At 43.3% G+C, this 27,365-nt stretch overlaps 1 protein-coding gene across 3 annotated transcripts in view; it reads right to left on the reverse strand.

Moving 5' to 3' along the window:
* LOC121556227 (attractin-like) overlaps window positions 1-27,365 on the reverse strand; it is a 198,781-nt gene that overhangs the window by 102,069 nt on the left and 69,347 nt on the right. For all 3 annotated transcript variants that reach the window (XM_041870125.1, XM_041870126.1, XM_041870124.1), the window contains exons 9-11: window positions 27,056-27,239; window positions 21,463-21,617; window positions 1,488-1,572 (exon numbers count right to left, since the gene is read on the reverse strand). In XM_041870125.1, the coding sequence (XP_041726059.1) occupies window positions 1,488-1,572; window positions 21,463-21,617; window positions 27,056-27,239 (424 nt within the window). The remainder of the gene's footprint in view (window positions 1-1,487; window positions 1,573-21,462; window positions 21,618-27,055; window positions 27,240-27,365) is intronic.

The raw sequence follows: 27,365 nt of genomic DNA on the forward strand, positions 1-27,365 counted from the left end.
TGAAGCAGACAGTGTCTCTCTACCTGTCACTGGATACTGAAGCAGACAGTCTCTCTCTACCTGTCACTGGATATTGAAGCAGACAGTGTCTCTTTACCTGTCACTGGATACTGAAGCAGACAGTGTCTCTCTACCTGTCACTGGATACTGAAGCAGACAGTGTCTCTCTACCTGTCACTGGATACTGAAGCAGACAGTGTCTCTCTACCTGTCACTGGATACTGAAGAAGACAGTGTCTCTCTACCTGTCACTGGATACTGAAGCAGACAGTGTCTCTACCTGTCACTGGATACTGAAGCAGACAGTGTCTCTCTACCTGTCACTGGATACTGAAGCAGACAGTGTCTCTCTACCTGTCACTGGATACTGAAGCAGACAGTGTCTCTCTACCTGTCACTGGATACTGAAGCAGACAGTGTCTCTCTACCTGTCACTGGATATTGAAGCAGACAGTGTCTCTTTACCTGTCACTGGATACTGAAGCAGACAGTGTCTCTCTACCTGTCACTGGATACTGAAGCAGACAGTGTCTCTCTACCTGTCACTGGATACTGAAGCAGACAGTGTCTCTCTACCTGTCACTGGATATTGAAGCAGACAGTGTCTCTCTACCTGTCACTGGATACTGAAGCAGACAGTCTCTCTCTACCTGTCACTGGATACTGAAGCAGACAGTGTCTCTACCTGTCACTGGATACTGAAGCAGACAGTGTCACTACCTGTCACTGGATACTGAAGCAGACAGTGTCTCTCTACCTGTCACTGGATACTGAAGCAGACAGTGTCTCTCTACCTGTCACTGGATACTGAAGAAGACAGTGTCTCTCTACCTGTCACTGGATACTGAAGCAGACAGTGTCTCTCTACCTGTCACTGGATACTGAAGCAGACAGTGTCTCTCTACCTGTCACTGGATATTGAAGCAGACAGTGTCTCTTTACCTGTCACTGGATACTGAAGCAGACTGTCTCTCTACCTGTCACTGGATACTGAAGCAGACAGTGTCTCTCTACCTGTCACTGGATACTGAAGCAGACAGTGTCTCTCTACCTGTCACTGGATATTGAAGCAGACAGTGTCTCTCTACCTGTCACTGGATACTGAAGCAGACAGTCTCTCTCTACCTGTCACTGGATACTGAAGCAGACAGTGTCTCTACCTGTCACTGGATACTGAAGCAGACAGTGTCACTACCTGTCACTGGATACTGAAGCAGACAGTGTCTCTGTACCTGTCACTGGATACTGAAGCAGACAGTCTCTCTCTACCTGTCACTGGATACTGAAGCAGACAGTCTCTCTCTACCTGTCACTGGATACTGAAGCAGACAGTGTCTCTACCTGTCACTGGATACTGAAGCAGACAGTGTCACTACCTGTCACTGGATACTGAAGCAGACAGTGTCTCTGTACCTGTCACTGGATACTGAAGCAGACAGTCTCTCTCTACCTGTCACTGGATACTGAAGCAGACAGTCTCTCTCTACCTGTCACTGTAGACGGCCGTGTGTCCGAAGCGGTTGACATCATGGTGGAGGTCTGGTCTGGACAGCACTGACCACTCATCACATGCTGTTTAGAGAGGGAGAGAGAGAAACGTTTACATTGACAGGTTTCTACATCTGTTTGTTGTTACATGCTCTGACTAGCAATGTGTTACGGTTAGACAGGGTTAGACTGAGTTAGGGTTAGACAGGGTTATACTGGGTTAGGGTTAGACTGGGTTAGACTGGGTTAGGGTTAGACGGGGTTAGACTGGGTTAGGGTTAGACAGGATTATACTGGGTTAGGGTTATACTGGGTTATACTGGGTTAGGGTTAGACTGGGTTAGACTGGGTTAGGGTTAGACTGGGTTAGACTGGGTTAGGGTTAGAAAGGATTAGACTGGGTTAGACTGGGTTAGACAGACTGGGTTAGGGTTAGACTGGGTTAGACTGGGTTAGGGTTAGACAGGATTATACTGGGTTAGGGTTAGACTGGGTTAGGGTTAGACAGGGTTATACTGGGTTAGGGTTAGACTGGGTTAGGGTTAGACAGGGTTATACTGGGTTAGGGTTATACTGGGTTAGGGTTAGACTGGGTTAGGGTTAGACTGGGTTAGACTGGGTTAGGGTTAGAAAGGATTAGACTGGGTTAGACTGGGTTAGACAGACTGGGTTAGGGTTAGACTGGGTTAGACTGGGTTAGGGTTAGACAGGATTATACTGGGTTAGGGTTAGACTGGGTTAGGGTTAGACAGGGTTATACTGGGTTAGGGTTAGACTGGGTTAGGGTTAGACAGGGTTATACTGGGTTAGGGTTAGACTGGGTTAGGGTTAGACAGGGTTATACTGGGTTAGGATTAGACTGGGTTAGACTGGGTTAGACAGGGTTAGACTGGGTTAGGGTTAGACGGGGTTAGACTGGGTTAGGGTTAGACAGGATTATACTGGGTTAGGATTAGACTGGGTTAGACTGGGTTAGACAGGGTTAGACAGGGTTAGGGTTAGACGGGGTTAGACTGGGTTAGGGTTAGACAGGGTTATACTGGGTTTGGGTTAGACTGGGTTAGGGTTAGACTGGGTTATACTGGGTTAGAGTTAGACTGGGTTAGGGTTAGACAGGGTTAGGGTTAGACAGGGTTATACTGGGTTAGGGTTAGACTGGGTTAGGGTTAGACTGGGTTAGACTGGGTTAGGGTTAGACTGGGTTGGACTGGGTTAGACTGGGTTAGGGTTAGACTGGGTTAGGGTTAGACTGGGTTAGGGTTAGACTGGGTTAGACTGGGTTAGGGTTATACTGGGTTAGGGTTAGACTGGGTTAGGGTTAGACAGGGTTAGGGTTAGACAGGGTTATACTGGGTTAGGGTTAGACTGGGTTAGGGTTAGACTGGGTTAGACTGGGTTAGGGTTAGACTGGGTTGGACTGGGTTAGACTGGGTTAGGGTTAGACTGGGTTAGGGTTAGACTGGGTTAGGGTTAGACTGGGTTAGACTGGGTTAGGGTTAGACTGGGTTAGGGTTATACTGGGTTAGGGTTAGACAGGGTTAGGGTTAGACTGGGTTAGGGTTAGACAGGGTTAGGGTTAGACAGGGTTATACTGGGTTAGGGTTAGACTGGGTTAGGGTTAGACTGGGTTAGGGTTAGACTGGGTTAGACTGGGTTAGACTGTGTTAGGGTTAGACGATTGGTTTCCAAACCTTTTTTGTCCAAAACCCCATTTTGATATCTGAAAATTCACGCGACCTCAACCATGTGAAAATGTTTACTTTCTTATTTGGGGCTATGACAGCCAACTGCAAATTAGTCTCAGTCTCACAATGTCTCTTATCTCACCACCACTAATGAGATGATGTATTGATGCATGACACGTCGGAGCGTCTCAAAGTCAGGGGGCGTGGTCGACAGTGCCCGCCTCATCTCTGCAGTCACATCCAAACTGGATCGATATTTGGTTTTAATACAGACGAGAGCACTGAATCCAGCTTCACATCGATATGAGCTGGCGGAGGGCACCATGAGCTGTAATGCTCTGAGGGAGACGGCAGGGTATTCCCTTTGAGTCAGCAACCAAAACTCCTCCGTAATGACCCGTGAATGATTTGTCTGCAGCATTCAGTCACATGACAGCTCGAAAGGCCGCACTTGAATCAATCCGATTCAAGCGCAACAGTCAAGTGTGGCCTTTTCCCAGGATCTAAGGGCGTGTGGCCTTTTCCCAGGATCTAAGGGCACTCTGGTTGATTTTATAGAGCAGATGACCACATTATTACAGCACGACTTGGAGAATGATGATCTGCAACAGACGGCACATTCAGTACCTGGGCCTTTCTGGGCCTTATTAACTGTCCAGAGTAGACCCGCTACTGATCCAAATAGAATGAAACATTCAAATCACAGGGCTGTTTCCATTATTCAAATGACATTTCACTGCAGCCTAGGGTAGGCTAGACTGTTGTACTCATTTGAAAACAAAAATGCAATTATTCATTGTATTGTGGCGTTGTAGGCTAGTCTAGTTAGGATAATTGTATTGTGGTGTTGCAGGCTAGTCTAGTTAGGCTAACTGTATTGTGGCGTTGTAGGCTAGTCTAGTTAGGCTAATTGTATTGTGGCGTTGTAGGCTAGTCTAGTTAGGCTAATTGTATTGTGGTGTTGTAGGCTAGTCTAGTTAGGCTAATTGTATTGTGGCGTTGTAGGCTAGTCTAGTTAGGCTAATTGTATTGTGGTGTTGTAGGCTAGTCTAGTTAGGCTAATTGTATTGTGGCGTTGTAGGCTAGTCTAGTTAGGCTAATTGTATTGTGGTGTTGTAGGCTAGTCTAGTTAGGCTAATTGTATTGTGGTGTTGCAGGCTAGTCTAGTTAGGCTAATTGTATTGTGGTGTTGCAGGCTAGTCTAGTTAGGCTAATTGTATTGTGGTGTTGCAGGCTAGTCTAGTTAGGCTAATTGTATTGTGGTGTTGTAGGCTAGTCTAGTTAGGCTAATTGTATTGTGGCGTTGTAGGCTAGTCTAGTTAGGCTAATTGTATTGTGGCGTTGTAGGCTAGTCTAGTTAGGCTAATTGTATTGTGGCGTTGTAGGCTAGTCTAGTTAGGATAATTGTATTGTGGTGTTGTAGGCTAGTCTAGTTAGGCTAATTGTATTGTGGTGTTGTAGGCTAGTCTAGTTAGGCTAATTGTATTGTGGTGTTGCAGGCTAGTCTAGTTAGGCTAATTGTATTGTGGTGTTGCAGGCTAGTCTAGTTAGGCTAATTGTATTGTGGTGTTGCAGGCTAGTCTAGTTAGGCTAATTGTATTGTGGTGTTGTAGGCTAGTCTAGTTAGGCTAATTGTATTGTGGCGTTGTAGGCTAGTCTAGTTAGGCTAATTGTATTGTGGCGTTGTAGGCTAGTCTAGTTAGGCTAATTGTATTGTGGCGTTGTAGGCTAGTCTAGTTAGGCTAATTGTATTGTGGTGTTGTAGGCTAGTCTAGTTAGGCTAATTGTATTGTGGCGTTGTAGGCTAGTCTAGTTAGGCTAATTGTATTGTGGCGTTGTAGGCTAGTCTAGTTAGGCTAATTGTATTGTGGCGTTGTAGGCTAGTCTAGTTAGGCTAATTGTATTGTGGCGTTGTAGGCTAGTCTAGTTAGGCTAATTGTATTGTGGCGTTGTAGGCTAGTCTAGTTAGGCTAATTGTATTGTGGCGTTGTAGTCTATGTAGGCTAATTGTATTGTGGTGTTGCAGGCTAGTCTAGTTAGGCTAATTGTATTGTGGCGTTGTAGGCTAGTCTAGTTAGGCTAATTGTATTGTGGCGTTGTAGGCTAGTCTAGTTAGGCTAATTGTATTGTGGCGTTGTAGGCTAGTCTAGTTAGGCTAATTGTATTGTGGCGTTGTAGGCTAGTCTAGTTAGGCTAATTGTATTGTGGTGTTGTAGGCTTGTCTAGTTAGGCTAATTGTATTGTGGCGTTGTAGGCTAGTCTAGTTAGGCTAATTGTATTGTGGCGTTGTAGGCTAGTCTAGTTAGGCTAATTGTATTGTGGCGTTGTAGGCTAGTCTAGTTAGGCTAATTGTATTGTGGTGTTGCAGGCTAGTCTAGTTAGGCTAATTGTATTGTGGTGTTGCAGGCTAGTCTAGTTAGGCTAATTGTATTGTGGTGTTGCAGGCTAGTCTAGTTAGGCTAATTGTATTGTGGCGTTGTAGGCTAGTCTAGTTAGGCTAATTGTATTGTGGCGTTGTAGGCTAGTCTAGTTAGGCTAATTGTATTGTGGCGTTGTAGGCTAGTCTAGTTAGGCTAATTGTATTGTGGCGTTGTAGGCTAGTCTAGTTAGGATAATTGTATTGTGGTGTTGTAGGCTAGTCTAGTTAGGCTAATTGTATTGTGGTGTTGTAGGCTAGTCTAGTTAGGCTAATTGTATTGTGGTGTTGCAGGCTAGTCTAGTTAGGCTAATTGTATTGTGGTGTTGCAGGCTAGTCTAGTTAGGCTAATTGTATTGTGGTGTTGCAGGCTAGTCTAGTTAGGCTAATTGTATTGTGGCGTTGTAGGCTAGTCTAGTTAGGCTAATTGTATTGTGGCGTTGTAGGCTAGTCTAGTTAGGCTAATTGTATTGTGGCGTTGTAGGCTAGTCTAGTTAGGCTAATTGTATTGTGGCGTTGTAGGCTAGTCTAGTTAGGCTAATTGTATTGTGGCGTTGTAGGCTAGTCTAGTTAGGCTAATTGTATTGTGGTGTTGTAGGCTAGTCTAGTTAGGCTAATTGTATTGTGGTGTTGTAGGCTAGTCTAGTTAGGCTAATTGTATTGTGGCGTTGTAGGCTAGTCTAGTTAGGCTAATTGTATTGTGGCGTTGTAGGCTAGTCTAGTTAGGCTAATTGTATTGTGGCGTTGTAGGCTAGTCTAGTTAGGCTAATTGTATTGTGGGGTTGTAGGCTAGTCTAGTTAGGCTAATTGTATTGTGGCGTTGTAGGCTAGTCTAGTTAGGCTAATTGTATTGTGGCGTTGTAGTCTATGTAGGCTAATTGTATTGTGGTGTTGCAGGCTAGTCTAGTTAGGCTAATTGTATTGTGGCGTTGTAGGCTAGTCTAGTTAGGCTAATTGTATTGTGGCGTTGTAGGCTAGTCTAGTTAGGCTAATTGTATTGTGGTGTTGTAGGCTAGTCTAGTTAGGCTAATTGTATTGTGGCGTTGTAGGCTAGTCTAGTTAGGCTAATTGTATTGTGGCGTTGTAGGCTAGTCTAGTTAGGCTAATTGTATTGTGGCATTGTAGGCCAGTCTAGTTAGGCTAATTGTATTGTGGCGTTGTAGGCCAGTCTAGTTAGGCTAATTGTATTGTGGCGTTGTAGGCTAGTCTAGTTAGGCTAATTGTATTGTGGCGTTGTAGGCCAGTCTAGTTAGGCTAATTGTATTGTGGCGTTGTAGGCTAGTCTAGTTAGGCTAATTGTATTGTGGTGTTGTAGTCTATGTAGGCTAATTGTATTGTGGTGTTGCAGGCTAGTCTAGTTAGGCTAATTGTATTGTGGCGTTGTAGGCTAGTCTAGTTAGGCTAATTGTATTGTGGCGTTGTAGGCTAGTCTAGTTAGGCTAATTGTATTGTGGTGTTGTAGGCCAGTCTAGTTAGGCTAATTGTATTGTGGCGTTGTAGGCTAGTCTAGTTAGGCTAATTGTATTGTGGCGTTGTAGGCTAGTCTAGTTAGGCTAATTGTATTGTGGCGTTGTAGGCTAGTCTAGTTAGGCTAATTGTATTGTGGTGTTGTAGTCTATGTAGGCTAATTGTATTGTGGTGTTGCAGGCTAGTCTAGTTAGGCTAATTGTATTGTGGTGTTGTAGGCTAGTCTAGTTAGGCTAATTGTATTGTGGCGTTGTAGGCTAGTCTAGTTAGGCTAATTGTATTGTGGCGTTGTAGGCTAGTCTAGTTAGGCTAATTGTATTGTGGCGTTGTAGGCTAGTCTAGTTAGGCTAATTGTATTGTGGCGTTGTAGGCTAGTCTAGTTAGGCTAATTGTATTGTGGCGTTGTAGGCTAGTCTAGTTAGGCTAATTGTATTGTGGCAGTTGTAGGCTAGTGGCTAGTTAGGCTAATTGTATTGTGGTGTTGGGTAGTCTAGTTAGGCTAATTGTATTGTGGCGTTGTAGGCTAGTCTAGTTAGGCTAATTGTATTGTGGCGTTGTAGGCTAGTCTAGTTAGGCTAATTGTATTGTGGCGTTGTAGGCTAGTCTAGTTAGGCTAATTGTATTGTGGCGTTGTAGGCTAGTCTAGTTAGGCTAATTGTATTGTGGCGTTGTAGGCCAGTCTAGTTAGGCTAATTGTATTGTGGCGTTGTAGGCTAGTCTAGTTAGGCTAATTGTATTGTGGCGTTGTAGGCTAGTCTAGTTAGGCTAATTGTATTGTGGCGTTGTAGGCTAGTCTAGTTAGGCTAATTGTATTGTGGCGTTGTAGGCTAGTCTAGTTAGGCTAATTGTATTGTGGCGTTGTAGGCTAGTCTAGTTAGGCTAATTGTATTGTGGCGTTGTAGGCTAGTCTAGTTAGGCTAATTGTATTGTGGCGTTGTAGGCTAGTCTAGTTAGGCTAATTGTATTGTGGCGTTGTAGGCTAGTCTAGTTAGGCTAATTGTATTGTGGCGTTGTAGGCTAGTCTAGTTAGGCTAATTGTATTGTGGCGTTGTAGGCTAGTCTAGTTAGGCTAATTGTATTGTGGCGTTGTAGGCTAGTCTAGTTAGGCTAATTGTATTGTGGCGTTGTAGGCTAGTCTAGTTAGGCTAATTGTATTGTGGCGTTGTAGGCTAGTCTAGTTAGGCTAATTGTATTGTGGCGTTGTAGGCTAGTCTAGTTAGGCTAATTGTATTGTGGCGTTGTAGGCTAGTCTAGTTAGGCTAATTGTATTGTGGCGTTGTAGGCTAGTCTAGTTAGGCTAATTGTATTGTGGCGTTGTAGGCTAGTCTAGTTAGGCTAATTGTATTGTGGCGTTGTAGGCTAGTCTAGTTAGGCTAATTGTATTGTGGCGTTGTAGGCTAGTCTAGTTAGGCTAATTGTATTGTGGCGTTGTAGGCTAGTCTAGTTAGGCTAATTGTATTGTGGCGTTGTAGGCTAGTCTAGTTAGGCTAATTGTATTGTGGCGTTGTAGGCTAGTCTAGTTAGGCTAATTGTATTGTGGCGTTGTAGGCTAGTCTAGTTAGGCTAATTGTATTGTGGCGTTGTAGGCTAGTCTAGTTAGGCTAATTGTATTGTGGCGTTGTAGGCTAGTCTAGTTAGGCTAATTGTATTGTGGCGTTGCAGGCTAGTCTAGTTAGGCTAATTGTATTGTGGCGTTGCAGGCTAGTCTAGTTAGGCTAATTGTATTGTGGCGTTGCAGGCTAGTCTAGTTAGGCTAATTGTATTGTGGCGTTGCAGGCTAGTCTAGTTAGGCTAATTGTATTGTGGCGTTGTAGGCTAGTCTAGTTAGGCTAATTGTATTGTGGCGTTGTAGGCTAGTCTAGTTAGGCTAATTGTATTGTGGCGTTGTAGGCTAGTCTAGTTAGGCTAATTGTATTGTGGCGTTGTAGGCTAGTCTAGTTAGGCTAATTGTATTGTGGCGTTGTAGGCTAGTCTAGTTAGGCTAATTGTATTGTGGCGTTGTAGGCCAGTCTAGTTAGGCTAATTGTATTGTGGCGTTGTAGGCTAGTCTAGTTAGGCTAATTGTATTGTGGCGTTGTAGGCTAGTCTAGTTAGGCTAATTGTATTGTGGCGTTGTAGGCCAGTCTAGTTAGGCTAATTGTATTGTGGCGTTGTAGGCTAGTCTAGTTAGGCTAATTGTATTGTGGCGTTGTAGGCTAGTCTAGTTAGGCTAATTGTATTGTGGCGTTGTTGAGTCTAGTTAGGCTAATTGTATTGTGGCGTTGTAGGCTAGTCTAGTTAGGCTAATTGTATTGTGGCGTTGCAGGCCAGTCTAGTTAGGCTAATTGTATTGTGGCGTTGTAGGCTAGTCTAGTTAGGCTAATTGTATTGTGGCGTTGTAGGCTAGTCTAGTTAGGCTAATTGTATTGTGGTGTTGTAGGCTAGTCTAGTTAGGCTAATTGTATTGTGGCGTTGTAGGCTAGTCTAGTTAGGCTAATTGTATTGTGGGCGTTGTAGGCTAGTCTAGTTAGGCTAATTGTATTGTGGCGTTGTAGGCTAGTCTAGTTAGGCTAATTGTATTGTGGTGTTGCAGGCTAGTCTAGTTAGGCTAATTGTATTGTGAGCGTTGTAGGCTAGTCTAGTTAGGCTAATTGTATTGTGGCGTTGTAGGCTAGTCTAGTTAGGCTAATTGTATTGTGGCGTTGTAGGCTAGTCTAGTTAGGCTAATTGTATTGTGGCGTTGTAGGCTAGTCTAGTTAGGCTAATTGTATTGTGGCGTTGTAGGCTAGTCTAGTTAGGCTAATTGTATTGTGGCGTTGTAGGCTAGTCTAGTTAGGCTAATTGTATTGTGGCGTTGTAGGCTAGTCTAGTTAGGCTAATTGTATTGTGGCGTTGTGGTAGTCTAGTTAGGCTAATTGTATTGTGGCGTTGTAGGCTAGTCTAGTTAGGCTAATTGTATTGTGGCGTTGTAGGCTAGTCTAGTTAGGCTAATTGTATTGTGGCGTTGTAGGCTAGTCTAGTTAGGCTAATTGTATTGTGGCGTTGTAGGCTAGTCTAGTTAGGCTAATTGTATTGTGGCGTTGTAGGCTAGTCTAGTTAGGCTAATTGTATTGTGGCGTTGTAGGCTAGTCTAGTTAGGCTAATTGTATTGTGGCGTTGTAGGCTAGTCTAGTTAGGCTAATTGTATTGTGGCGTTGTAGGCTAGTCTAGTTAGGCTAATTGTATTGTGGCGTTGTAGGCTAGTCTAGTTAGGCTAATTGTATTGTGGCGTTGTAGGCTAGTCTAGTTAGGCTAATTGTATTGTGGCGTTGTAGGCTAGTCTAGTTAGGCTAATTGTATTGTGGCGTTGTAGGCTAGTCTAGTTAGGCTAATTGTATTGTGGCGTTGTAGGCTAGTCTAGTTAGGCTAATTGTATTGTGGCGTTGTAGGCTAGTCTAGTTAGGCTAATTGTATTGTGGCGTTGTAGGCTAGTCTAGTTAGGCTAATTGTATTGTGGCGTTGTAGGCTAGTCTAGTTAGGCTAATTGTATTGTGGCGTTGTAGGCTAGTCTAGTTAGGCTAATTGTATTGTGGCGTTGTAGGCTAGTCTAGTTAGGCTAATTGTATTGTGGCGTTGTAGGCTAGTCTAGTTAGGCTAATTGTATTGTGGCGTTGTAGGCTAGTCTAGTTAGGCTAATTGTATTGTGGCGTTGTAGGCTAGTCTAGTTAGGCTAATTGTATTGTGGCGTTGTAGGCTAGTCTAGTTAGGCTAATTGTATTGTGGCGTTGTAGGCTAGTCTAGTTAGGCTAATTGTATTGTGGCGTTGTAGGCTAGTCTAGTTAGGCTAATTGTATTGTGGCGTTGTAGGCTAGTCTAGTTAGGCTAATTGTATTGTGGCGTTGTAGGCTAGTCTAGTTAGGCTAATTGTATTGTGGCGTTGTAGGCTAGTCTAGTTAGGCTAATTGTATTGTGGCGTTGTAGGCTAGTCTAGTTAGGCTAATTGTATTGTGGCGTTGTAGGCTAGTCTAGTTAGGCTAATTGTATTGTGGCGTTGTAGGCTAGTCTAGTTAGGCTAATTGTATTGTGGCGTTGTAGGCTAGTCTAGTTAGGCTAATTGTATTGTGGCGTTGTAGGCTAGTCTAGTTAGGCTAATTGTATTGTGGCGTTGTAGGCTAGTCTAGTTAGGCTAATTGTATTGTGGCGTTGTAGGCTAGTCTAGTTAGGCTAATTGTATTGTGGCGTTGTAGGCTAGTCTAGTTAGGCTAATTGTATTGTGGCGTTGTAGGCTAGTCTAGTTAGGCTAATTGTATTGTGGCGTTGTAGGCTAGTCTAGTTAGGCTAATTGTATTGTGGTGTTGTAGGCTAGTCTAGTTAGGCTAATTGTATTGTGGTGTTGCAGGCTAGTCTAGTTAGGCTAATTGTATTGTGGTGTTGCAGGCTAGTCTAGTTAGGCTAATTGTATTGTGGCGTTGCAGGCTAGTCTAGTTAGGCTAATTGTATTGTGGCGTTGTAGGCTAGTCTAGTTAGGCTAATTGTATTGTGGCGTTGTAGGCTAGTCTAGTTAGGCTAATTGTATTGTGGCGTTGTAGGCTAGTCTAGTTAGGCTAATTGTATTGTGGCGTTGTAGGCTAGTCTAGTTAGGATAATTGTATTGTGGCGTTGTAGGCTAGTCTAGTTAGGCTAATTGTATTGTGGTGTTGTAGGCTAGTCTAGTTAGGCTAATTGTATTGTGGTGTTGCAGGCTAGTCTAGTTAGGCTAATTGTATTGTGGTGTTGTAGGCTAGTCTAGTTAGGCTAATTGTATTGTGGCGTTGTAGGCTAGTCTAGTTAGGCTAATTGTATTGTGGCGTTGTAGGGCCAGTCTAGTTAGGCTAATTGTATTGTGGTGTTGTAGGCTAGTCTAGTTAGGCTAATTGTATTGTGGCGTTGTAGGCTAGTCTAGTTAGGCTAATTGTATTGTGGCGTTGTAGGCTAGTCTAGTTAGGCTAATTGTATTGTGGCGTTGTAGGCTAGTCTAGTTAGGCTAATTGTATTGTGGGCGTTGTAGGCTAGTCTAGTTAGGCTAATTGTATTGTGGCGTTGTAGGCTGGTCTAGTTAGGCTAATTGTATTGTGGCGTTGTAGGCTAGTCTAGTTAGGCTAATTGTATTGTGGTGTTGTAGGCTAGTCTAGTTAGGCTAATTGTATTGTGGCGTTGTAGGCTAGTCTAGTTAGGCTAATTGTATTGTGGTGTTGTAGTCTATGTAGGCTAATTGTATTGTGGTGTTGCAGGCTAGTCTAGTTAGGCTAATTGTATTGTGGCGTTGTAGGCTAGTCTAGTTAGGCTAATTGTATTGTGGCGTTGTAGGCTAGTCTAGTTAGGCTAATTGTATTGTGGTGTTGTAGGCTAGTCTAGTTAGGCTAATTGTATTGTGGCGTTGTAGGCTAGTCTAGTTAGGCTAATTGTATTGTGGCGTTGTAGGCTAGTCTAGTTAGGCTAATTGTATTGTGGCGTTGTAGGCTAGTCTAGTTAGGCTAATTGTATTGTGGCGTTGTAGGCTAGTCTAGTTAGGCTAATTGTATTGTGGTGTTGTAGTCTATGTAGGCTAATTGTATTGTGGCGTTGCAGGCTAGTCTAGTTAGGCTAATTGTATTGTGGCGTTGTAGGCTAGTCTAGTTAGGCTAATTGTATTGTGGCGTTGTAGGCTAGTCTAGTTAGGCTAATTGTATTGTGGCGTTGTAGGCTAGTCTAGTTAGGCTAATTGTATTGTGGCGTTGTAGGCTAGTCTAGTTAGGCTAATTGTATTGTGGCGTTGTAGGCTAGTCTAGTTAGGCTAATTGTATTGTGGCGTTGTAGGCTAGTCTAGTTAGGCTAATTGTATTGTGGCGTTGTAGGCTAGTCTAGTTAGGCTAATTGTATTGTGGCGTTGTAGGCTAGTCTAGTTAGGCTAATTGTATTGTGGCGTTGTAGGCTAGTCTAGTTAGGCTAATTGTATTGTGGCGTTGTAGGCTAGTCTAGTTAGGCTAATTGTATTGTGGCGTTGTAGGCTAGTCTAGTTAGGCTAATTGTATTGTGGCGTTGTAGGCTAGTCTAGTTAGGCTAATTGTATTGTGGCGTTGTAGGCTAGTCTAGTTAGGCTAATTGTATTGTGGCGTTGTAGGCTAGTCTAGTTAGGCTAATTGTATTGTGGCGTTGTAGGCTAGTCTAGTTAGGCTAATTGTATTGTGGCGTTGTAGGCTAGTCTAGTTAGGCTAATTGTATTGTGGCGTTGTAGGCTAGTCTAGTTAGGCTAATTGTATTGTGGCGTTGTAGGCTAGTCTAGTTAGGCTAATTGTATTGTGGCGTTGTAGGCTAGTCTAGTTAGGCTAATTGTATTGTGGCGTTGTAGGCTAGTCTAGTTAGGCTAATTGTATTGTGGCGTTGTAGGCTAGTCTAGTTAGGCTAATTGTATTGTGGCGTTGTAGGCTAGTCTAGTTAGGCTAATTGTATTGTGGCGTTGTAGGCTAGTCTAGTTAGGCTAATTGTATTGTGGCGTTGTAGGCTAGTCTAGTTAGGCTAATTGTATTGTGGCGTTGTAGGCTAGTCTAGTTAGGCTAATTGTATTGTGGCGTTGTAGGCTAGTCTAGTTAGGCTAATTGTATTGTGGCGTTGTAGGCTAGTCTAGTTAGGCTAATTGTATTGTGGCGTTGTAGGCTAGTCTAGTTAGGCTAATTGTATTGTGGCGTTGTAGGCTAGTCTAGTTAGGCTAATTGTATTGTGGCGTTGTAGGCTAGTCTAGTTAGGCTAATTGTATTGTGGCGTTGTAGGCTAGTCTAGTTAGGCTAATTGTATTGTGGCGTTGTAGGCTAGTCTAGTTAGGCTAATTGTATTGTGGCGTTGTAGGCTAGTCTAGTTAGGCTAATTGTATTGTGGCGTTGTAGGCTAGTCTAGTTAGGCTAATTGTATTGTGGCGTTGTAGGCTAGTCTAGTTAGGCTAATTGTATTGTGGCGTTGTAGGCTAGTCTAGTTAGGCTAATTGTATTGTGGCGTTGTAGGCTAGTCTAGTTAGGCTAATTGTATTGTAGGCGTTTGTATTGTGGCTAGTCTAGTTAGGCTAATTGTATTGTGGCGTTGTAGGCTAGTCTAGTTAGGCTAATTGTATTGTGGCGTTGTAGGCTAGTCTAGTTAGGCTAATTGTATTGTGGCGTTGTAGGCTAGTCTAGTTAGGCTAATTGTATTGTGGCGTTGTAGGCTAGTCTAGTTAGGCTAATTGTATTGTGGCGTTGTAGGCTGGTCTAGTTAGGCTAATTGTATTGTGGCGTTGTAGGCTAGTCTAGTTAGGCTAATTGTATTGTGGCGTTGTAGGCTAGTCTAGTTAGGCTAATTGTATTGTGGCGTTGTAGGCTAGTCTAGTTAGGCTAATTGTATTGTGGCGTTGTAGGCTAGTCTAGTTAGGCTAATTGTATTGTGGCGTTGTAGGCTAGTCTAGTTAGGCTAATTGTATTGTGGCGTTGTAGGCTAGTCTAGTTAGGCTAATTGTATTGTGGCGTTGTAGGCTAGTCTAGTTAGGCTAATTGTATTGTGGCGTTGTAGGCTAGTCTAGTTAGGCTAATTGTATTGTGGCGTTGTAGGCTAGTCTAGTTAGGCTAATTGTATTGTGGCGTTGTAGGCTAGTCTAGTTAGGCTAATTGTATTGTGGCGTTGTAGGCTAGTCTAGTTAGGCTAATTGTATTGTGGCGTTGTAGGCTAGTCTAGTTAGGCTAATTGTATTGTGGTGTTGTAGGCTAGTCTAGTTAGGCTAATTGTATTGTGGTGTTGCAGGCTAGTCTAGTTAGGCTAATTGTATTGTGGCGTTGTAGGCTAGTCTAGTTAGGCTAATTGTATTGTGGCGTTGTAGTCTAGTCTAGTTAGGCTAATTGTATTGTGGCGTTGTAGGCTAGTCTAGTTAGGCTAATTGTATTGTGGCGTTGTAGGCTAGTCTAGTTAGGCTAATTGTATTGTGGTGTTGTAGTCTATGTAGGCTAATTGTATTGTGGTGTTGCAGGCTAGTCTAGTTAGGCTAATTGTATTGTGGTGTTGTAGTCTATGTAGGATAATTGTATTGTGGTGTTGCAGGCTAGTCTAGTTAGGCTAATTGTATTGTGGCGTTGTAGGCTAGTCTAGTTAGGCTAATTGTATTGTGGCGTTGTAGGCTAGTCTAGTTAGGCTAATTGTATTGTGGTGTTGTAGGCTAGTCTAGTTAGGCTAATTGTATTGTGGCGTTGTAGGCTAGTCTAGTTAGGCTAATTGTATTGTGGTGTTGTAGTCTATGTAGGCTAATTGTATTGTGGTGTTGCAGGCTAGTCTAGTTAGGCTAATTGTATTGTGGCGTTGTAGGCTAGTCTAGTTAGGCTAATTGTATTGTGGCGTTGTAGGCTAGTCTAGTTAGGCTAATTGTATTGTGGTGTTGTAGGCTAGTCTAGTTAGGCTAATTGTATTGTGGCGTTGTAGGCTAGTCTAGTTAGGCTAACTGTATTGTGGCGTTGTAGGCTAGTCTAGTTAGGCTAATTGTATTGTGGCATTGTAGGCTAGTCTAGTTAGGCTAATTGTATTGTGGTGTTGTAGTCTATGTAGGCTAATTGTATTGTGGTGTTGCAGGCTAGTCTAGTTAGGCTAATTGTATTGTGGCGTTGCAGGCTAGTCTAGTTAGGCTAATTGTATTGTGGCGTTGTAGGCTAGTCTAGTTAGGCTAATTGTATTGTGGCGTTGTAGGCTAGTCTAGTTAGGCTAATTGTATTGTGGTGTTGTAGGCTAGTCTAGTTAGGCTAATTGTATTGTGGCGTTGTAGTCTATGTAGGATAATTGTATTGTGGTGTTGTAGGCTAGTCTAGTTAGGCTAATTGTATTGTGGTGTTGCAGGCCGATCTAGTTAGGCTAATTGTATTGTGGCGTTGTAGGCTAGTCTAGTTAGGATAATTGTATTGTGGTGTTGCAGGCCGATCTAGTTAGGATAATTGTATTGTGGTGTTGTAGGCTAGTCTAGTTAGGCTAATTGTATTGTGGCGTTGTAGGCTAGTCTAGTTAGGCTAATTGTATTGTGGCGTTGTAGGCTAGTCTAGTTAGGCTAATTGTATTGTGGCGTTGTAGGCTAGTCTAGTTAGGCTAATTGTATTGTGGCGTTGTAGTCTAGTCTAGTTAGGCTAATTGTATTGTGGCGTTGTAGGCTAGTCTAGTTAGGCTAATTGTATTGTGGCGTTGTAGGCTAGTCTAGTTAGGCTAATTGTATTGTGGCGTTGTAGGCTAGTCTAGTTAGGCTAATTGTATTGTGGCGTTGTAGGCTAGTCTAGTTAGGCTAATTGTATTGTGGCGTTGTAGGCTAGTCTAGTTAGGCTAATTGTATTGTGGTGTTGTAGTCTATGTAGGCTAATTGTATTGTGGTGTTGCAGGCTAGTCTAGTTAGGCTAATTGTATTGTGGTGTTGTAGGCTAGTCTAGTTAGGCTAATTGTATTGTGGCGTTGTAGGCTAGTCTAGTTAGGCTAATTGTATTGTGGCGTTGTAGGCTAGTCTAGTTAGGCTAATTGTATTGTGGCGTTGTAGGCTAGTCTAGTTAGGCTAATTGTATTGTGGCGTTGTAGGCTAGTCTAGTTAGACTAATTGTATTGTGGCGTTGTAGGCTAGTCTAGTTAGGCTAATTGTATTGTGGTGTTGCAGGCCGATCTAGTTAGGCTAATTGTATTGTGGCGTTGTAGGCTAGTCTAGTTAGGCTAATTGTATTGTGGTGTTGCAGGCTAGTCTAGTTAGGCTAATTGTATTGTGGTGTTGTAGTCTATGTAGGCTAATTGTATTGTGGCGTTGTAGGCTAGTCTAGTTAGGCTAATTGTATTGTGGCGTTGTAGGCTAGTCTAGTTAGGCTAATTGTATTGTGGCGTTGTAGGCTAGTCTAGTTAGGCTAATTGTATTGTGGCGTTGTAGGCTAGTCTAGTTAGGCTAATTGTATTGTGGCGTTGTAGGCTAGTCTAGTTAGGCTAATTGTATTGTGGCGTTGTAGGCTGGTCTAGTTAGGCTAATTGTATTGTGGCGTTGTAGGCTAGTCTAGTTAGGCTAATTGTATTGTGGCGTTGTAGGCTAGTCTAGTTAGGCTAATTGTATTGTGGTGTTGTAGTCTATGTAGGCTAATTGTATTGTGGTGTTGCAGGCTAGTCTAGTTAGGCTAATTGTATTGTGGTGTTGTAGGCTAGTCTAGTTAGGCTAATTGTATTGTGGCGTTGTAGGCTAGTCTAGTTAGGCTAATTGTATTGTGGCGTTGTAGGCTAGTCTAGTTAGGCTAATTGTATTGTGGCGTTGTAGGCTAGTCTAGTTAGGCTAATTGTATTGTGGCGTTGTAGGCTAGTCTAGTTAGACTAATTGTATTGTGGCGTTGTAGGCTAGTCTAGTTAGGCTAATTGTATTGTGGCGTTGTAGGCTAGTCTAGTTAGGCTAATTGTATTGTGGCGTTGTAGGCTAGTCTAGTTAGGCTAATTGTATTGTGGCGTTGTAGGCTAGTCTAGTTAGGCTAATTGTATTGTGGCGTTGTAGGCTAGTCTAGTTAGGCTAATTGTATTGTGGCGTTGTAGGCTAGTCTAGTTAGGCTAATTGTATTGTGGCGTTGCAGGCTAGTCTAGTTAGGCTAATTGTATTGTGGCGTTGTAGGCTAGTCTAGTTAGGCTAATTGTATTGTGGCGTTGTAGGCTAGTCTAGTTAGGCTAATTGTATTGTGGTGTTGTAGGCTAGTCTAGTTAGGCTAATTGTATTGTGGCGTTGTAGTCTATGTAGGATAATTGTATTGTGGTGTTGTAGGCTAGTCTATGTAGGCTAATTGTATTGTGGTGTTGCAGGCCGATCTAGTTAGGCTAATTGTATTGTGGCGTTGTAGGCTAGTCTAGTTAGGCTAATTGTATTGTGGTGTTGCAGGCCGATCTAGTTAGGCTAATTGTATTGTGGCGTTGTAGGCTAGTCTAGTTAGGCTAATTGTATTGTGGTGTTGCAGGCTAGTCTAGTTAGGCTAATTGTATTGTGGTGTTGTAGTCTATGTAGGATAATTGTATTGTGGTGTTGCAGGCTAGTCTAGTTAGGATAATTGTATTGTGGTGTTGTAGTCTATGTAGGCTAATTGTATTGTGGCGTTGTAGGCTAGTCTAGTTAGGCTAATTGTATTGTGGCGTTGTAGGCTAGTCTAGTTAGGCTAATTGTATTGTGGTGTTGTAGGCTAGTCTAGTTAGGCTAATTGTATTGTGGTGTTGTAGGCTAGTCTAGTTAGGCTAATTGTATTGTGGCGTTGTAGGCTAGTCTAGTTAGGCTAATTGTATTGTGGCGTTGTAGGCTAGTCTAGTTAGGCTAATTGTATTGTGGTGTTGTAGTCTATGTAGGCTAATTGTATTGTGGTGTTGCAGGCTAGTCTAGTTAGGCTAATTGTATTGTGGCGTTGTAGGCTAGTCTAGTTAGGCTAATTGTATTGTGGCGTTGTAGGCTAGTCTAGTTAGGCTAATTGTATTGTGGCGTTGTAGGCTAGTCTAGTTAGGCTAATTGTATTGTGGCGTTGTAGGCTAGTCTAGTTAGGCTAATTGTATTGTGGCGTTGTAGGCTAGTCTAGTTAGGATAATTGTATTGTGGCGTTGTAGGCTAGTCTAGTTAGGCTAATTGTATTGTGGTGTTGTAGGCTAGTCTAGTTAGGATAATTGTATTGTGGTGTTGTAGTCTAGTCTAGTTAGGCTAATTGTATTGTGGTGTTGTAGTCTATGTAGGATAATTGTATTGTGGCGTTGCAGGCTAGTCTAGTTAGGATAATTGTATTGTGGCGTTGTAGGCTAGTCTAGTTAGGCTAATTGTATTGTGGTGTTGTAGGCTAGTCTAGTTAGGCTAATTGTATTGTGGTGTTGTAGTCTATGTAGGATAATTGTATTGTGGTGTTGTAGGCTAGTCTATGTAGGATAATTGTATTGTCCCTAAACCAGATCAATAGGGGAGCTTTTGGAGCGGTGTCTCATGTCTTCACCTGACCTCTCCGCTGTCTATCAGATATTACTATTTGTTCTTGTGGATTCATATTGAAAATTGGAGCAGCTTATTATTTCATGTGTAGTATGATTGCTAGTAAACCTAATGCAGATCTGGACAAATGATCCACCTACCAACTATGAATGGTGGATAGAGGGCAGGATAGACAGACTATACTGACCTGTAGACAGACCCTCCCGCCCAGTAAATTGCACTCTGTCCCTTACCCGTTTCTAACCACAGAAACTACTTCAGAACAATCTGAGTCGGTTGGTGTCATGGCTTGATGAAATGACATGAAACAACTCTGGTTTCAATCCCATAATTAGAACAGCATGACAGAGTTTCACTTCTCTACACTCCCATTACGACACAGAAACTGCATCAGAATATATCAACAGTGAAACTGTCTCTGCATCAGGGCTCTGGTGAAATGTAGTGCAGTATGTAGGGAAGAGCCAGGAAATGAAACTGCATGTCCGGCAGCCTTGTAGGCTCTTGGGTTCTAGGAGGCTGACATTCATTTCTCAGCTCAGATACAAGCTCCTAATGAGAAACTGATATCTGAACAATATTTACAGACATCGTGCTGAGATGACAACTAATTTAGATTGTGACAAGTCATTTCCCCCTGCTGGAGGATTAGAATTAAGGACAGGAAAAACGTCAATACAGGACTAAGATTGAATCGTACTACACCGGCTCTGACGCTCGTCGAATGTGGCAGGGCTTGCAAACTATTACGGACTACAAAAGGGAAGCCCAGCCGCGAGCTGCCCAGTGACACGAGCCAACCAGACGAGCTAAATTACTTCTATTCGCGCTTCGAGGCAAGCAACACTGAAGCATGCATGAGAGCACCAGCTGTTCCGGAAGACTGTGTGATCACGCTTTCCGTAGCCGATGTGAGTAAGACCTTTAAACATGGACAAAAGGAACACCTATGTGAGAATGCTGTTCAATGACCACAGCTCAGCGTTCAACACCATAGTGCCCTCCAAGCTCATCACTAAGCTAAGGACCCTGGGACTAAACACCTCCCTCTGCAACTGGATCCTGGACTTCCTGAGGGGTCGCCCCCAGGTGGTAAGGGTAGGCAACAACATCTGCCACGCTGATCCTCAACACGGGGGCCCCTCAGGGGTGCGTGCTCAGTCCCCTCCTGTACTCCCTGTTCACCCATGACTGCATGGCCAGGCACGACTCCAACACCATCATTAAGTTTTCCGACGACACAACGGTGGTAGGCCTGATCACCGACAACGATGAGACAGCCTATAGGGAGGAGGTCAGAGACCTGGCAGTGTGGTGCCAGGACAACAACCTCTCCCTCAACACGATCAAGACAAAGGAGATGATCGTTGCCTACAGGGAAAGGAGGGCCGAGCACGCCCCCATTCTCATCAACGGTGGAGCAGGTCAAGAGCTTCAAGTTCCTTGGTGTCCACATCAACAAACTATCATGGTCCAAACACACCAAGACAGTCGTAAAGAGGGCTTGGCTATTCCCCCTCAGATCCCCCAAAAGTTACACAGCTGCACCATCGAGAGCATCCTGACTGGTTGCATCACCGCCTGGTATGCCAACTTCTCGGCATCCGACCGCAAGGCACTACAGAGGGTAGTGTGTATGGCCCAGTACATCACTGGGGCCAAGCTTCCTGCCATCCAGGACCTCTATACCAGGCGGTGTCAGAGGAAGGCCCTCAAAATTGTCAAAGACTCCAGCCACCCTAGTCAGACTGTTCTCTCTGCTACCGCACGGCAAGCAGTACCGGAGCGCCAAGTCTAGGTCCAAAAGGCTCCTTAACAGCTTCTACCCCCAAGCCATAAGACTGCTGAACAATTAATCAAATGGCTACCTGGACTATTTGCATTGACCCCCCCCCCTTTGATTTACACTGCTGCTACACACTGTTTATTATCTATGCATAGTGACTTTACCCCTACCTACATGTACATATTACCTCAACTAACCTGTACCCCCCCCACATTGACTCGGTACCGGTACCCCTGTATATAGCCTCGTTATTGTTATTTTATTGTTACTTTTTATTTATTTACTTTAGTTTATTTCGTAAATATTTTCTTAACTCTATTTCTTGAACTGCATTGTTGGTTAAGGGCCTGTAAGTAAGCATTTCACTGTACACCTGTTGTATTCAGCGCATGTGACAAATACAATTTGATTTGAGGACTAGAGATCAGTCTCTACTGTTCTTTTAATTAACAAACTGACAGTCATTTCCCCAAGCTGGATGATTAGAATTGAGGACAAGAGATCAGTCTCTGCTGTTCTTTTAATGAACTAACAAACTTTAGAATGACATGAAGTATGTGTTGTTTTGAGAGGTTATTAATGGCTATAAATGGCCATATAATCTGTCACTGCCCAGGGTTGCAGGCCATTAAGTCTGTTGTTATGAATGTTTATAAGTGGTAATACATTACTGCGTTGTTATGAGGCTGTCACGTACCCAGGTCGTAGGCCACGAAGTCGGAGGAGAAGCACTTGGCTCCGTGGCTCATGGACGTGTCGTTGTGCGTGTTTCCTCCAAACACCAGCATCGTTCCGCTAACAATGACCGCCGTGTGGAGGTAGCGGAAAAACCCGCTGTCCTTTAGAACCGTCCTGGAAAACACACAGAACCATGGAGAACATCAGAACCATGGAGAACATCAGAACCATGGAGAACACACAGAACCATGGAAAACACACAGAACCATGGAGAACATCAGAACCATGGAGAACATACAGAACCATGGAGAACACATACAAAGTTTGTCCCAAATATCCTATGAAGAAAGAACATTAATGTAAGGACCCAAAAAATGTAGGAGCACCAGAAAGACAATAAGCTGTGTGTTAATCTAGTGAGGATAAACTGCACTGATTCCAGAAGAAGATGGGCCTCTGAAGACTGAGCTGCCTCAAGCAGCAGGAAAACAACGACAGTTAAATAACATTACGCAAAGGCAATATGGGTTTACAGCCATGTAGAGTGCCCCCTTCAGGATAAATAATGAAATGCAAAAACAAAATACAATTCTATGAAGAATGGCTTTTTTTCCCCCTCCGAGTGGTTTCTCCACATTTTATATCAGTCCTTTTAAATGCTGATACAAATACATCCGATGATATCCGTCAACCGATGAATCGGTCGGGCTCCACTGTAATACGGGCTTATTCACAGATATTATTATTAGTTAGTCCCTCTGGATCAGAGTGTCTGACAAAATAACTGCTTTATAAAATGGACGTAGTACAATCAACCTCAAAAGGGGTCGTCACTGAAACTTAAAGGACTAGTTCACTATTTTACAACTTGATGTTAGATTGTTCCTCACCCTGATTTGACATTTTTAGTTTGCATGATATTTTTCTTAGTACTCAAATAAAAAAAAGCCGTTTTTAGAAGACAAGGCCCGCACTAGAAAAAAATGTGTGCATTTATCTACACTGAGTGTACAAAACATGATGAACACCTTCCTAATATCGAGTTGCGCTCCCCCTCCCCTCCCCTTTGCCCTCAGAACAGCCTCAATTAGTCGGGGAATGATCTCTACAAGGTGTTGAAAGCGTTCCACAGGGATGCTGGCACCATGTTGACTCCAATGCTTCAAGTTGTCTGGATGTCCTTTGGGTGGTGGACCTTTCTTGATACACACGGGAAACTGTTGAGCGTGAGATACCCAGCAGTGATTGACAAGAACCGTGCCTGGCACCGGTTAATAAACTTTGGCATAACATACAAACAACAAGATTCTGAAACTATACATCCATGCATAACTGACCAAATTATGAAAGACAAGGATTGTAATTTTGAATTCCCTAAAGTGAGTATGGAAGAGGTGAAAAACATATTGTTGTCCATCAATGACAAGCCACAAGGGACTGACAAATTGGATGGAAAATGACTGAGAACGATCGCGGACAATATCCCCACTCCTATTGGTGCCTTCATAAAGCATTCACAGTCCATCACTTTTTCCACATTATGTTACAGCCTGAGTTAAACATGTATTAAAATATAGATTATTTTGTGTCCCTGGCCTCATGTCAAAGTGGAATTATGTTTTATCTTCAAATTAATAAAAAAGGAATAATAAGTATTCAAGCTTAATAAGATCAATAAGACGAACTAACTAATAACTCTTAATAAGAGTAAAACATGTCTCAAGTCATAATAAGTTGCATGGACTCAATACTAGTGTTTAACATGATTTTTGAATGACTACCTCATCTCTGTACCCCACACATACAATTATCTGTAAGGTCCCTCAGTCAAGCAGTGAATTTCAAACACAGATTCAACCACAAAGACCAGGGAGGTTTTCCAATGCCTCGCAAAGAAGGGCACCTCTTGGTAGATGGGTAAAAATAAAATAAAAAAGCAGATATTGAACATCCCTTTGAGCATGGTGAAGTTATTAATTACACTTTGGATGGTGTATCAATACACCCAGTCACTGCAAAGATACAGGCGTCCTTCCTAACTCAGTTGCTGGAGAGGAAGGAAACCGCTCAGGGATTTCACCATGAGGCCAATGGATGGATCAACAACATTGTGGTAACTCCACAATACTAACCTAATTGACAAAGTGAAAAGAAGAAAGTCTGTACAGAATATTCCAAAACATACATCCTGTTTGCAACAAGGCACTAAAGTAATACTTCAAAAAATGTGGTAAAGAAATTAACTTTTTGTCCTGAATACAAAGTGTTATGTTTGGGGCAAATCCAATAAAAACACATTATTGAGTACCGCTCTCCACATTTTCAAGCACAGTGGTGGCTGCATCATGTTATGGGTATGCTTGTAATCGTTAAGGCCTGGGGAGTTTTTCGGGATACATTTTTTTTTTTTTTTATGAGATGGATCTAAGCACGGGCAAAATCCTAGAGGAAAACGTGGTTGTCTGCTTTCCACCAGACACTGGGAGATGAATTCACCTTTCAGCAGGACAATAACCTAAAACACAAGGCCAAATCTACACTGGAGTTGCTTACCAAGAAGACAGTGAATGTTCCTGAGTGGCCTAGTTACAGTTTTGACATAAATCTACTTGAAAATGGTTGTCTATCAACGATCAACAACCAATTTGACAGAGCTTGAAGAATTTAGAAAATAATAAATGGGCAAACATTGGCTACAATATTCTGCCCATATGAACAACATTTATTTCAGGCCATAATTTGTGTAGCCATACATGATTAAATGAAAAGCAGTAAACCTTTAATAACAGACTCATTAACACAAATCAGGCAATAGGCTACAGCTGGCTTCACAGCTTCCCCGGGAAACTCAATGTGTTGTCGCCTCACCCGGATGAAAGAGTAGCGAAGGAAGAGTTGGCGGCTTCTGCTGCCATGTTCAGGGTAAAATATTACGTGTTGTGGTAGTGATTCGGTTCAGCCTCTACTACTACTGTGTTCAGGGTCTACTACTACTGTGTTCAGGGTCTACTACTACTGTGTTCAGGGTCTACTACTACTGTGTTCAGGGTCTACTACTACTGTGTTCAGGGTCTACTACTACTGTGTTCAGCCTCTACTACTGTGTTCAGGGTCTACTACTGTGTTCAGGGTCTACTACTACTGTGTTCAGGGTCTACTACTGTGTTCAGGGTCTACTACTACTGTGTTCAGCCTCTACTATTGTGTTCAGCCTCTACTACTGTGTTCAGCCTCTACTACTGTGTTCAGCCTCTACTACTGTGTTCAGGGTCTACTACTGTGTTCAGGGTCTACTACTACTGTGTTCAGCCTCTACTACTGTGTTCAGCCTCTACTACTGTGTTCAGGGTCTACTACTGTGTTCAGGGTCTACTACTACTGTGTTCAGGGTCTACTACTACTGTGTTCAGGGTCTACTACTACTGTGTTCAGGGTCTACTACTACTGTGTTCAGCCTCTACTACTACTGTGTTCAGGGTCTACTACTACTGTGTTCAGGGTCTACTACTACTGTGTTCAGGGTCTACTACTACTGTGTTCAGCCTCTACTACTACTGTGTTCAGGGTCTACTACTACTGTGTTCAGGGTCTACTACTACTGTGTTCAGGGTCTACTACTACTGTGTTCAGGGTCTACTACTACTGTGTTCAGCCTCTACTACTACTGTGTTCAGGGTCTACTACTACTGTGTTCAGGGTCTACTACTACTGTGTTCAGGGTCTACTACTACTGTGTTCAGGGTCTACTACTACTGTGTTCAGGGTCTACTACTACTGTGTTCAGGGTCTACTACTACTGTGTTCAGGGTCTACTACTGTGTTCAGGGTCTACTACTACTGTGTTCAGGGTCTACTACTACTGTGTTCAGGGTCTACTACTACTGTGTTCAGGGTCTACTACTACTGTGTTCAGGGTCTACTACTACTGTGTTCAGGGTCTACTACTACTGTGTTCAGGGTCTACTACTACTGTGTTCAGGGTCTACTACTACTGTGTTCAGGGTCTACTACTACTGTGTTCAGGGTCTACTACTACTGTGTTCAGGGTCTACTACTGTGTTCAGGGTCTACTACTACTGTGTTCAGGGTCTACTACTACTGTGTTCAGGGTCTACTACTGTGTTCAGGGTCTACTACTGTGTTCAGGGTCTACTACTGTGTTCAGGGTCTACTACTACTGTGTTCAGGGTCTACTACTGTGTTCAGGGTCTACTACTGTGTTCAGCCTCTACTACTACTGTGTTCAGGGTCTACTACTGTGTTCAGGGTCTACTACTACTGTGTTCAGGGTCTACTACTGTGTTCAGGGTCTACTACTACTGTGTTCAGGGTCTACTACTGTGTTCAGCCTCTACTACTGTGTTCAGCCTCTACTACTGTGTTCAGGGTCTACTACTGTGTTCAGGGTCTACTACTGTGTTCAGCCTCTACTACTACTGTGTTCAGGGTCTACTACTACTGTGTTCAGGGTCTACTACTGTGTTCAGGGTCTACTACTACTGTGTTCAGGGTCTACTACTACTGTGTTCAGGGTCTACTACTGTGTTCAGCCTCTACTACTACTGTGTTCAGGGTCTACTACTACTGTGTTCAGGGTCTACTACTACTGTGTTCAGCCTCTACTACTACTGTGTTCAGGGTCTACTACTACTGTGTTCAGGGTCTACTACTACTGTGTTCAGGGTCTACTACTACTGTGTTCAGGGTCTACTACTACTGTGTTCAGGGTCTACTACTGTGTTCAGGGTCTACTACTACTGTGTTCAGGGTCTACTACTACTGTGTTCAGGGTCTACTACTACTGTGTTCAGGGTCTACTACTGTGTTCAGCCTCTACTACTACTGTGTTCAGGGTCTACTACTACTGTGTTCAGGGTCTACTACTACTGTGTTCAGGGTCTACTACTGTGTTCAGGGTCTACTACTACTGTGTTCAGGGTCTACTACTACTGTGTTCAGGGTCTACTACTACTGTGTTCAGGGTCTACTACTGTGTTCAGGGTCTACTACTACTGTGTTCAGGGTCTACTACTACTGTGTTCAGGGTCTACTACTACTGTGTTCAGGGTCTACTACTACTGTGTTCAGGGTCTACTACTACTGTGTTCAGGGTCTACTACTACTGTGTTCAGGGTCTACTACTACTGTGTTCAGGGTCTACTACTACTGTGTTCAGCCTCTACTACTACTGTGTTCAGGGTCTACTACTGTGTTCAGGGTCTACTACTACTGTGTTCAGCCTCTACTACTACTGTGTTCAGGGTCTACTACTGTGTTCAGCCTCTACTACTACTGTGTTCAGGGTCTACTACTGTGTTCAGGGTCTACTACTACTGTGTTCAGGGTCTACTACTGTGTTCAGGGTCTACTACTACTGTGTTCAGGGTCTACTACTACTGTGTTCAGGGTCTACTACTGTGTTCAGGGTCTACTACTACTGTGTTCAGGGTCTACTACTACTGTGTTCAGGGTCTACTACTACTGTGTTCAGGGTCTACTACTACTGTGTTCAGGGTCTACTACTACTGTGTTCAGGGTCTACTACTACTGTATTCAGGGTCTACTACTACTGTGTTCAGGGTCGTCTACTACTGTGTTCAGCCTCTACTCACCATCGGCTGCGGTCCACGTCGTACTTGTACAGGTCTCCGGCCAGGCCGCACTTGTTAGCGCTGAAGGCCTTGTATCCTCCGTGGATGTAGATGGCTCGGGAGGAGGGGTCAAACACACTGCTGTGGCCATACCCTCCCTGCACCAGGGCTCCATCTGTAACCACGGCGCTCCACGTGTTCTTAGCTGGAGCAACCACAGAACAGAACATAAGTGCATTCGGAAAGAATTCATACTCCTTCACTTTTTTCCACATTTTGTTATGTTACAGCCTTATTCTAAAATGGATTAAATAGATTGTTTCCCTCATCA

This window comes from Coregonus clupeaformis, chromosome 25 (genome assembly GCF_020615455.1).
Source record: "Coregonus clupeaformis isolate EN_2021a chromosome 25, ASM2061545v1, whole genome shotgun sequence".
NCBI lineage: Eukaryota > Metazoa > Chordata > Actinopteri > Salmoniformes > Salmonidae > Coregonus > Coregonus clupeaformis.